The sequence below is a fragment of the Labeo rohita genome, chromosome 7, assembly GCF_022985175.1.
Source record: "Labeo rohita strain BAU-BD-2019 chromosome 7, IGBB_LRoh.1.0, whole genome shotgun sequence".
In the NCBI taxonomy this organism is placed as follows: Eukaryota; Metazoa; Chordata; class Actinopteri; order Cypriniformes; family Cyprinidae; genus Labeo; species Labeo rohita.
The window spans coordinates 36844286-36857497 of record NC_066875.1 but is presented as its reverse complement, the minus strand read 5'-3'; the positions used below and the strand labels follow the sequence as shown (position 1 = coordinate 36857497).

General features: G+C 36.6%; 1 protein-coding gene across 2 annotated transcripts in view; it reads left to right on the top strand.

Moving 5' to 3' along the window:
• The first annotated feature begins 356 nt into the window (after positions 1-356).
• Positions 357-13212, top strand: part of si:dkey-172j4.3 (diacylglycerol kinase delta) — a 74349-nt gene continuing 61493 nt past the window's right edge. Inside the window, exons 1-2 of one of the 2 annotated variants that reach the window (XM_051115435.1) lie at positions 357-637; positions 2937-3163. In XM_051115435.1, coding sequence (XP_050971392.1) covers positions 2996-3163 — 168 coding nt within the window. In that variant the 5' untranslated portion in view covers positions 357-637; positions 2937-2995. The remainder of the gene's footprint in view (positions 638-2936; positions 3164-13212) is intronic. The other variant, XM_051115433.1, reaches the window with a different exon arrangement.

Genomic DNA, 13212 nt, shown 5'->3' with positions numbered 1-13212 from the left:
CAAGCGAGTTAACTGCAGTATTTACTTGTCCAATTGTATTAGGGCTCATAAGGTAAGGTTTCCACTACAGCACGTAGGTTATTTTGTAAAGAAAACTAAGTATCCAGTTGATTTATGGAATGAAATATGCGTTTCTTATCATATTGTCAAGATTCGTGATAGCACACTAGACCTTTTGTCCAGTGGTGCTGTCATAATTGACTCCATCGTTACCCAAGTGACCTCCTCAGTTGTCAGAAGGTTGTCAAACAGCTCGACATGTAGCAACAAGTCACATATTTTCTCAGCGAAGATTTCCCTTCCTACAAAACACCCTACAGTCTGAAGTTGCAGAAGTGATACTGTAAGGCATTCTATATCTGCAAAGAGAACTGCAGTAAAACGATAATAGGTGATGGATTAATCTCTCGGACGTTTCTTAGATATCTGTTGTCAAGCCATCCAGATGTGCTGACACACGGACGCTCTCTCGCTGTAGTCCACCCCTCCCATTCGATTCAAATCTTATCCGATGCTATGCGTAGACGCGCGTATGTGCGCGACAGGAGCAGATTTGACAGTATCTAACCAAGCCCACCGAGAGCAACAAGAACACACACACACGAGGGTCAACGGGAACCGACAACGCACCACAGAGGTAAAACACCACATCCACGTCCAGCTTTTCATTTAGTCGGTACAACCGCCGCAGACGGAATCATGCGCGAAAGTGACAGCTGAGTCTATTTGTCAATTCAGAAAGTGATGGCCGAACGCCGCGAGCATTCAATGAATCAAACCGTTCACGGTTTTATTAAAATGACGAAGCCGGAGAACGCCGCGCTCCAGAGATCGCTAAATTGTATATGTGCACCGTTAATGCTGCCTTCAACACGGCTGTTTTTGCTTTGAAAGATATGAGAACACAGCTGGTGCTACTGAGTCAGAGACATCTCTGTAAATATAATCTCCTCAAATCCGAAAGCCCATTAGACGCCTGCGTTTAAATATTAGCCATGGCATTATTCATTTGAACGTCTCTTTATTGCTCTGCAAAGCGACTGGCTCGTTTTTCACGCGTAGACAACCGACGCGCGACATCATAACAGGTAGTTATTGCATGTTTACAGGAGATGTGTGCCATTAAGTGAAGTCCGATGCAGAAGCGTAGCGTTTTGTCCGTGGAGACACGTTAAGGCAATATTTTGGGGCACGAGGCGAATTAATTAGATTAACAGCGAGAAAGGTGATAACGGAGTGTCGCTGAATCGAGTGATTGTGAGCGCAACGAATGCGCAGCTGTGAACACAGGCGCAACAGTCAGCGAGTTCATGCATCTCTCAAAGCCCTGACAGCGACCGTCTGTGGATTATGTCAGATGGGTTTGTATCGATTCTGAGCGCTAATGGGCTTCACCGTCTGCATAAGGGTCAATGGCGTGTCGCTCATTATTTTGTCTGAATCTATTGTTATGCAAAAAGCAAGTCATAAAAATTACCTGCATGCTTTTTCTGGGATGAATATCTTTTTAGTCTATGAATTTAAATTGATTTGGAAATGTGGTTTTCTGAGGCTTAAGGTTAAAAACAGATCTGATGGCGTCGAAGTCTATAAATCAAAAGTTTACATGCACCTTGCAGAATCTGCAAAGTGTTTAATATTTTACCAAAATAAGAGGGATCATACGAAATGCATGTACAAAAAATCAGTTTTGTGTATTTGAACCCTTTCCAACAATGACTGTATGATTTTGAGATCCATCTTTTCACACTGAGGACAACTGAGGGACTCGTATGCAACTATTACAGAAGGTTCAAACGCTCACTGATGCTTTAGAAGGAAATGCATGCATTAAGAGCCAGGGGTGTAAACTTTTGAACAGAATGAAGATGTGTACATTTTTCACATAAAGTTTTCACCTGCCAACACTTAACGCATCATGTTTTTTTCTGAAGCATCAGTGAGCATTTGAACCTTCTGTAATAGTTGCGTAGAGTCCCTCTGTTGTCCTCAGTGTGAAAAGATGGATTTAAAAAATATACAGTCATTGTTGGAAAGGGTTCAATGCACAAAAAATGCTGAAAAACTAAAGAATTTGTGGGATCTGAAGGATTTTTCTGAAAAACAGCAGGTAGTTTAACTGTTCAGGACAAACAAGGGACTCATGAACAAAATAAATAAAATCTGTGGATCATTCAGGTAACACAGTATTAAGAATCAAGCATATGTAAACTTTTGAGTGGGTTATTTTTATAAATTCAACTATTATTTCCTCTTGTGGACTATATATACATCTTTTATGTGAAATATCTTATTCAGGTCAGTACTAAATAAAAAATAACATGCATTTTGTATGATCCCTCTTATTTTAGTAAAATAACATTTTGCATGGTGTATGTAAACTTTTGACCTCAACTGTATATATATTGTTTTAAAATTTGAAAACTTTTAATTGCCAAATCAATTTGCAGGAAGGCTTTTTGTTGGGATGTGAAGAGAAAACTGTAAAGTAGATAGAACCCCTTTACACAAAGATTTAGGTAGTTTGAAAGGAACAGTAATTTGTGTCGACCTGTATTGTCGACCAAGTATTTTAGTATCACTTTTTTTTTTGCATGATACCAACATGAACACTAAGATCACAAGATCTTGTGGTTTAAAACATTTCTCCTTTTTATCACCTCAAAAATCCCTTTTTTTTTTTTTCTTCAGTGACCCTTAATGCTGTTGTGCAATAGACAAAATAATCCCCTGTTGTTGTTGTTAACCATCTTTTGGTTTGTGCACTGGTTTCTGTAGTTGGCCTCAACGCTCAGCACAATCAAAATAGAGGAACTGAATTTGCTATGAACGCTGTACTTCACAGAGCTTCACAAGGTTTTAAAATGAAAGCAGAAGACACGTAGTTGGGAATCAATACCGTTAGCTGCCGTTGAGCAATGCTTTCTCTGTTTCAGAGCTGACTTGGCACAAAGGAGGAGACGAGCGTTGTGAAAATTGGGTCCCCTGCACAGTCATGGCCTCGAAGCTCAATCCAAATGTCCTTTATGTTCGGGAGTCCCTGACCTCTCCTGACCCTCAAGCCGAGGCGGGTGACGAATCGTCGGACAGTGACGGGGAGCCCGAGGAGACCTCGCACAAACTCATCCGAAAAGTGTCCACTTCTGGTCAGATTCGAGCCAAGGTAAGATTAGAGGGAAAACCAGCCCTATATTACTTTTTTTATCATTTTAAGTAGAGTAGATTTTCTAAGAAAAGTTGCTGAAGTCACACTTTGATACACCAAAAGATGGTTGCTCAATACCCATGTGCACACACACATTGTATAGTTGTAGCTGCAGTGCATATTGATCCAGGGGACAGTCACTGATGGCTCAGAAACAGTCAATACTTGGCATGCTATGACTAGTACAGTGTATGTACAGTATCAATGTCAGTTTGGACTAATGTTTGTATTCCTGAAAGGACAAAAGGATATGAGACAGTGGACGCACATGTTCTTTGTTAATCAAAAGCCCAGATGCTGTTGATTAATTGAGCTCATTTTAAAATTAATATGAAGCAGCTTTTTGCTGATTAATTTTATTTCCTGCCAAAAAGGGGATTTTGGTGTAGAAGTCAGTGTGTTCATGAACACACTGAGGGCTACCCTGACCCTTGACCCCTCACACGTCCCTGTTTATATTGTCAGCTTTGTGTTGCATTTTGATAAGATGAGAACAGTAGAACTGTTGGAATTGTTGAGCAGACAGAGTAAAATTCCCTATATGAATGTGTATATGTAGCTGCCCATGTGGGAAGAATATGGAAGCTTGTTTTCAGCATGGGGTAAAAAATACAAAAAAAGCAAAATATAACTTTTTATCCCATAATTCAGACTTTTTCCTCACAATTTTGATTTCAGAATTTAGCAAGAAAAATTGAAGATATAAACAAAATTGTGAAATATAAACTTCGAATTCAGTTTTATTTTCTCAAAATTCTGAGTTTACATCTACCAGTTTTAAGTTTATATCTCACAATTCAGTTTTTTTTTTTGCACAAAAAATAAAAATTAAAAGTTAATTTGGTCACACTTTATTTTAAGGTCCAATTATCGCTATTAACAAACCATTAACTATGACTTTTGTCTCAATAAACTTCTAATTTGCTCTCTAATTCTGATTTTTTTTCAGACTTTTTTCCCACAATTTTGAGTTTAGAATTTAGAATTGTGAGATATAAACAAAATTGTGAGATATAAACTCCAAATTCTGTTTTCTCAAAATTCTGAGTTTACATCGACCATCTCTAAGTTTATATCTCACAATTCTGTTTTCAGTTTGTTTGTTTGTTTGTTTGTTTGTTTCACATAAAAAATAAAAATGAAAAGTTAATTTGGTCACACTTTATTTTAAGGTCCAAATCTCGCTATTAACAAACTATTAACTATGACTTTTGCTTCAATAAACTCCTAATTTGCTGCTAATTGTGACTTTTTATTTTGTAATTCAGACATTTTTCCTCGCAATTTTGAGTTTAGAATTTAGAATTGCGAGATATAAACAAAATTGTGAGATATGAACTTGTGAGTTTAGATCTAGAAGTACTGAGTTTATATCTCACAATTCTGTTCTTTGTTTTTTTGTTTTGCACAAAAAAAATTGAAATGAAATGAAAAGTTAATTTGGTCACACTTTATTTTAAGGTCTAATTCTCGCTATTAACAAACCATTAACTACAGCTTTTGCCTCAGTAAACTCCTAATTTGCAGCTTGGAAGGTAGTTGTTAAGTTTAGGTGTTGAGTAGGATTGGGAATGTAGAATACGGTCTTGCAGAATATGTGCTTTATAAGTACTAATAAACAGCCAATATGCTAGTAATGTGCATGCTAATAAGTAGCTAGTTAACAGTGCGAATTGGTCCCTATACTAAAGTGTTACTGTTACAGAATTCTGAGTTTATATCTTTTTACATGAATCAAATATAAAAATCAGACGTTAAATTCCAATTGTTTACTTTGTATCTTGTAATTCTGAGAAAAAAGTAAGAATTGTCAGAATTGCAAGAAAAAAGTTAAAAAAGATTAAAAAAGTTAAAAAAGATTAAAAAAACATGCAATTAACTCGCTTATTTTTTATCCTGTGGTAAGCTTCCATACAAGGCTTAAAGACAGACCCTGCAGGCGAAGAGTGTAGCAGAATTTAGTGCCTCACCTGTGCTTCCCACCCCCCACAATTCAGTATTCATGTATCAGGTGACCTTTCTCCTTTGACCCATGTGAGATCCTGAGTGTTAAATGTGACTGCAACAGTGAGGCCACCTGTTTTATAGCCTGAGAGCTGGGTGTCATTATAACAGAACAATGTAGGGTTATAGATCTCTCTTACGTCTACAGTTGGACTTAGCAGTCACTTAGTAACTAGCTATTTATTTCTCTGACACTGTTTGGCCTTGGCCCATTGAGCAAGTTTTTTTTTTTTTTATTTAACACTCTGTATTGCTACTTACAGAGTGCAAAGGTTTATTGCCACCATAACAAATCATATCAGCTTTGTTGGATAATTTCTAGAAGCTTCCTTTAAAACAGATCTTAGATCAGGCCTTGTACACTGTGCTTGAGTGTTTCACCTTTGGTTTCCTCTAGCTGAAAACTGACCTCAGATCAGTTTAACCATCTGATCTGCTTAGTGTAAGCAGATCCCCAATAAGCAATGGCTTGTGTACATGAATATTTAGATCATAGTTGTAAGAAGATGAACCTGATCCCAGATCAGCACATGTCAGTCATATTTATCTTGACAAGGCGGTTGATGAAATTAGCAGAATATTAGTCAGTATCAGCAAGCTAATGAAGCTGAACTAATTGAATCAGGCAATTACAAAGATGCCAATTAAGTTAAGGTTTTCATTTTGTCTTGTCACTTTGTCACCTCTTGTAAAAGTTCTTTGATAATTCTGTTTATGCAACCTGGAACAGTTAAATTTTTTTTGATGCTGTTCAAAAGTTTGTAAGGTCAGTAATATAACCAGTTGTGCTGATTAATTTTTTTTTGGAAACCTTGATTCTTGAAAAGAAAAAAGGCATTTATTTGAAATAAAAAAAAAAGACTGACCCCATGCTTTTGAACAGCAATTTTGTTTAAATTTCATAGCACTTAAGAGAAATATATGGCATAGAACAGTCTAGATTTTACATTATCTGGACCTAAGGATTTGTAATTTGTGCCATTTAGGGGTACATTACATGCAGTAGATCATACTACAACAATTATTTATTCTCTGTAAAGCATTTGTTGTAACCACACTACTCAAAAAACCTGTGTGTACTTACACCCACAGGTCATGTGAAGCCAGTCAGTCAGACCGGAAATGCTGATTTTAGTCAGCGCCTGCTATTTTTGTGTGTAGCATCAGACAGTCAATAAACGGTCAGTGGCCGGTCCTTTGTAGGGTCATCAGATGTTGAGGGCAGCTAATGACAGGCTAATGCTGCTTAGCATAATTTGACATTCAGTACAGTATGTGCCTGATGAAAATTAATTGTGTGTTTGTGTGTGTGCTTGGATTGGTGTCAGCAAACACTGCATGCTTCTTCCTCTTGCTCATTAGTGATTTCCCCGCCATTAGCATACTTGTTAAACCCTGCTAAGCATCATGAAGTGTGACATGTCATTTCAGCCTGACTAAGTTCATTTATTACCTGTTGTAGCTGTGCACACACTGACATTTAAATGTGTAGAATCATAGTTAACAATGTGTTCTGAGTTGTGTGCATGTCTTAGACAGTTAACCCGTACGAGTATTTGGACAATCACGTTCAAACTGAATTTTTTTTTTTTTACGGAGTGTCTATTTACACTAAGTGCAAATAGCCTGCCTTGTTGGCAGAGGCTATTTACAGTAACGTGTGTTTGGACTAGTCAACACTGCAAAAGATGCTAGCATAATAACAGCTCCAGTGGTGCAGTTGGTAAAGTGCATACTGTAATCTTTTTGACGCGATCAACCCGGGTTCAAATCCAAAAGGTTTTATTTTTGCCCACCTTATGTTTTATTGTTACCAAATGGACCCTTTTCACAAAACTGTGATGACGCGTTTTAATGGTCATCATCATCATAAATCCTTGACATTTTTTTTTCATATTTTAAAAAAAAATGTATGTACATTTATAGCACTATAGTTTGTATTATATCATCTTTTCAACAAGTTACAAAAAACTAGTTAATGCTAATGCGAGTGTGTTTTGTAATGCCGCATCTATGGGAGGTAAATTTGTCGTCAAAACGTCGTCAAACGACTGATATCAGTCTTTCTCAATTTTTTCCTTTGATTGAAAGTCATAAAAACACTATCATGGAGTTTTTCTTTTGCTGTTTATGCAAACGGGAATGCAAAAAAATATATTTGTGATACTCTCCCATTCACTGCTCTCGGATTTTACCCAACTATGATGACTACCGCTATGAGAAACCAGGAAATGTGAGAAAGGTCCATTCTGTGTTCTAGCATGTCTAATTATCAGAATGCATAAAAACAAGTTTCATCTATTCTTACAATAGCCTTGTGAAATGTTTATTTTTCTCAGAAATTCTGTGTTGTGTATTTGCATAAATTTCATTTATTTTTTAATGAATGAAAATTAAACCAATTTTATTTTTTGGCAAATAAAGGGAATTTACTATTACAATTAAAACATTAAAGAAATATATGATTATTCCTTAAAAATAAGGTTTTAATAATTGTAGTAGTAGTGGTAGTAGTATTATGTACATTCTGCTGAACAATAGCAATGTATCCCTGCCACAATGTCTTCTCATTAAATCAGTCTTTTATTTTGACAGGTTGCCGTGAATACCTTTTAATATCTGTGTGTATATGATAGTTTTACTCGAAATGAAACAGTAAAATGCTCACTAAGTGACTCTCAGAGCAGTTTTGGAGATGTTCATGTATTTATGTCCTCATTTAGTGAGACGGCAGACGCTAACATCACCGCAAGTGTCATTCGCGCTGCAGTACGAGTAGAAAACAAAACCACGCTTCTGCTCCATTCATTAACACAAAGACACACAGAATTTAAATAGACGCTTTATGGCTTAATATCTTTATAACTGGATTCCGCAATTCCGTCTGCGTTATCTGCGTTATTTTAATAATATTTCAAATATTACTGTTTTTGCTATTTTTATTCTTACTAACCCCAGACTTTTGAATTCTAGTGTATGCATTTGTTTATCCCATTGAGTTCAGTTTTGTTCCATAATGTGCACAGTATGCATATTGCATGCTACTTTCGTTACAAAATAGTAGGTAATATGTCATTCCAAACATGCCCTGTGTTTTTCTGTGTATAATTATGTTGATGATGTCAGAATTAGTGTATAGGAGGAGACTTGATAAATAATGTGTGCAAGACTCAACAAGCAACATTTTACAAATTTTGCTCAATTGTGCTGATGTAAATTTCTCACCAAGGTTGCATTACCTAGCTGAGTAACATAGATGATGATTTGTATAGGGCTACAAATGTAAATTCTTATTGTTGAACTTGTATAGAGAGAACAATCTTATGTATGTTTGTGAATTGGAAAAAAAGAAGAGAGTAACAGTTTTGCGTGTACGTATATCCTGTAACAGGTTTCCTCTGAGGATCTCGTTTATCAGTGTGCACTGTCAGTACTCTCTGTGTGTTAGATGGCCCTATTCTCCTTCTTCCTCTCCAAGGGGTAAAGAATTACATAAGACTCTATCTCTCTCTCTCTGCCCTTTTTGTTAGTACCCTCATTAATTTTGTGTGCAGAAACTGGAGGCAGGCAAGAAGGAAAAGTATGTGTGTTGTTGAGTTTTGTGTGTGTTAGCAGAGAGACACAGAGTGTGTCCATTCAATCCGTTTGCTGTGAGGCAGAGTGACACAAGACAAATTCAGCTGACGTTTAAGTGGCGAAAGGGCAGAATTCCATGACAGCTAATTTCTCCTCAAGGTAGCAGATTAAACGAGGATATGACCCCACCAGTCCAGTGTCCAGCATTATTACCATTTTTATTACCAATACCGAATGAGTCTGACTACAGACTACAGAAAACTGCTACCTCTTTACTATTTTGTCTTCTAAAAAAAGAGGTCTGATACAAAAGCAGTACTTTTTTATTCACTATTCACGGTTTGAAAATCTGTAAATGTGTGAGCAGATGTCAGAAAAGCAGGAAATGCAAGGTTTCATTTAAGGCCAGTAGCAAGACTAGATATGGCTAAAAGTTGTAGCAAAATGTAGTCAAGGACCAAGCGTAAAAACACCTTCTATTAAAAAAATAGAAAGCATAGTTAAGAGTAGAAAAGGAGAAGTGAGCACTCGCTATGAAAGAGGGTGTGACACTGAGGAAATGGTAAATATAACTTGTTGTTGTTTTTTTTTGGTTGATTTTGATCATAGTGATGTCATCTGCCATGGGAATCACTATTTCTATTTTTACTCTGTTGTTTCACGTCTTTCTTTGCAAAGTGCCATTTTATAGTATAGCTTTTAATTGTTGATTAGATTTAGATTTGGCAGCATTTACCTTTTTTTGTAACTACTGACTTTAATGTTAAGTGTTTTATTTTTAATTGGTCACACTTTACTTTAACAAACCATTAATTACGACGTTTGCCTCAATAAACTCCTAATTTGTTGCTTATTAATCATTAGAAAGTTTGTAGTTAAGTTTAGGTATGCTAATAAGCAACTAGTGAGAAATACTTACAAGCCTTATACTAAAGCAAACCTTTTAATTTATAGTCAAAATAGTATAGAATTTTAATATCAGTGCATCCCTAATCATGTGGGTTTGTATTAGAAAACTTGGTCTAAGAACACTGTAGCAATCCAAGATTTCCTTGTGTCTTTTGAAAAGACTAGAAAATTCAGACCATGTGGATGTTACTGTTGAAGCACACTGTGAACGTTTCTTGGACTCCTGGGTGTTTCTGTTTGAACATTTACATAGATGATACTGAAGACCAACTGTATTGAGTGGGAGGAAAAGGTCACAGGTCATGGTGTGTGTGTGCAAAACCCCTGTAGAATTACATGAGGAAATGGGTTGTCTCATGTCTAGGAATGACCCTGTGTTATTTCCCTTTGTTGTGTTTCCCAGAAGGTGACCTTATGTGGCGACCGAGAGTAACCCACAGTGAGTTTAGTCTTAATCCATCACTAATGGCTGTTTAGTGGTTTGGGTAACATGAGATTTCATAGGTAATTTTGGACAGCCAAGGCCTGTGCTTCTTAGTGATCGGCTGTTTTCTGGTATCACCTGCTAAGCTATGTCAAATATGTCCAAGACTGAAAGAATACAGCTGTGACTGAATTCTCAAGCAGCTGAGCTTTCAAGAAACCATCTAACCGTTGTCTTTTCTCCACTTATTTTGTCTAAACTGGCTTTTTAGCTTTAGAATATAGACAGGATGTCATAATCACATTAGAACAACTGCAGAACCTTATGTTCTAATTAACATCACATTATGTGTTATGAGCTGCCCGATAAGTTGATCATCTTTAATAAGTTAAAAGTAATTAGAAACAAACACAGACTGTATGTCTGTCTCTCATCTTGTTCACCAGGAGTCTTTAAACCCCTTTTGTATTGATGTTCTGTCCCAGTCTATTCTGTGGGTCCCATTAGAGAAAGACAGTCTCAAATACATTATTGCAAAGAAGAAAGAGAGAACACGATGCAGAAAGACAGAAGACAATATAAGAAACTTTGATGCATATGAATCATTTTTCATGAGCTTGTTCTTAAACCTGTCAGTTATTTATTCACCCTCATGCTGTTGAAATCCTGTTAGTCACATTAAACTATCATAAGCTTCAAATCATATAGATCGTGTTGTTTTTCCAGCCACTATGAACTGGCAAAGCTATGTAACAGTTCTTTAAAAATGTTGTGATGTGAGGATGAGTAAATAATGAGTGTAAATTAACTATGTGAACAAATTTTCATTTTTGGATGAACTGAACCTTAACTCCCAGTTTCTTCTGATCATTTATCATTTGTTTTACTTTTTGCGTTCACCTTGTAGTGCCTGTCTCATTTATCTCTCTTTCTTATGCTCTCCCTTTTTGTCTTTTCGTCCCTTTCTTTTTCTTTCCCTCTCTCTCTTTCTAGGTTAAACTTGAAAACCTAATTAGAAAAGCATCGTCCATCATTGCCTTGACAGTCCATTAAGGCAATGGAGCGGAGAAGGGAGAAGAGAGGGGAGAGAGAGAGAGATAGTGAGACAGTGAGAGAGATAGAAAGAGAGCAAGAGAGGACAACAGAGGCCTGAAGGATCTCTGGTTTGTCCAGAAGGTGCAGAGGGGACAGAAAGACTGCGGAGCATTTAAATAACAGGACTAGCTGTCAGAACGTGTCTGTGTGTGAAAGAGAGGGCGAGATAGAGAAGATGGTAATGCTTGTGTATGGTTCCATTAAAGATTCTTTTAGTACTTTTGAAATGATGAAATGATGACATAGTTTTTGCAAAATGTTTACACAGACTTGGCTTTTTCATGTCTGAAATGTGTTTTTCAAAGCAAAATTTCAGTCCCAAAAATGGGCACAGCTGTTTATTAAATCATGGTATTTAAACCAAAATGTAATGTTTCATTCAGTCATTTTTTTAAGAGTGCTTAATTTTGAGAATCTCATGGGGATGTTTTTGATTGACTAAAAGAACGGTTCATTGTTCACACTTTTAACAATTCTGTGTTAAATACAACCCAACGGTGGGTAAAATATGGGCAAAAAATATGGGTTGTTTTGACCCAAGCTTTTAGGCTGCATTTTCTAAAAGCATTGTAACCCTAAGTAGATCGTAGAAAAATTGCCACCAGTGGTCTCTATGATCAGCTTAGTTTACAATGTTTTTGGGAAACACAGCCCTGGGTAGTTTTATTTAACTCAGCTGTTGTTAAAAAATACTATGTGGCTGGCTTAAAATGAATGTATACAAACCTTTATTTCACTGAAGAGATGAATCTGGGTAAAAAATATAACCCCATAAAGTGACCCAACATGCTGAACCCAGCATTTTAGAATGCAGAAAAACTACCCAGCACCTGGGTAAAAATATTTAAAAAAACAACCCAATAAAATGACCCAGCAGGCTGGACCCAGCATTTGGGTTAAAACAAATAACCCAGCATTTTTTTAGAGTGCAGAAAAGCTACCCAGCACCTGGGTAAAAATATTAAAAACGAACCAATAATATGACCCAGCAGGCTGAACCTAGCATTTGGGTTAAAACAAATAACCCAGCATTTTTTTAGAACACAGAAAAACTACCCAGCACCTGGGTAAAAATATTAAAAACGAACCAATAATATGACCCAGCAGGCTGAACCTAGTTAAAAAAATAAAAGAAAAACTACCCAGCACCTGGGTAAAAATATTAAAAACGAACCAATAATATGACCCAGCAGGCTGAACCTAGCATTTGGGTTAAAACAAATAACCCAGCATTTTTTTAGAGTGCAGAAAAACTACCCAGCACCTGGGTAAAAATATTAAAAACGAACCAATAATATGACCCAGCAGGCTGAACCTAGCATTTGGCTGAAACAAATAATTTGGGTTAAAACAAATAACCCAGCATTTTTTTAGAGCACAGAAAAACTACCCAGCACCTGGGTAAAAATATTTAAAAAAACAACCCAATAAAATGACCCAGCAGGCTGGACCCAGCATTTGGGTTAAAACAAATAACCCAGCATTTTTTTAGAGTGCAGAAAAACTACCCAGCACCTGGGTAAAAATATTAAAAACGAACCAATAATATGACCCAGCAGGCTGAACCTAGCATTTGGGTTAAAACAAATAACCCAGCATTTTTTTAGAGCACAGAAAAACTACCCAGCACCTGGGTAAAAATATAAAAAACAACCCAATAAAATGACCCAACAGGCTGAACCTAGCATTTGGGTTAAAACAAATAACCCAGCATTTTTTAGAGTGCAGAAAAACTACCCAGCACCTGGGTAAAAATATTAAAAACGAACCAATAAAATAACCCAGCAGGCTGAACCCAGCATTTGGGTTAAAACAAATAACCCAGCACCTGGGTAAAAAAATAAAAACAACCCAATAAAATGACCCAGCAGACTGAACCCAGAATTTGGGTTAAAACAAATAACCCAACATTTTTTCAAGTGCAGAAAAACTACAGAGCACCTGGGTAAAAATATTAAAAAAACAACCCAATAAAATGACCCAGCAGGCTGGACCCAGC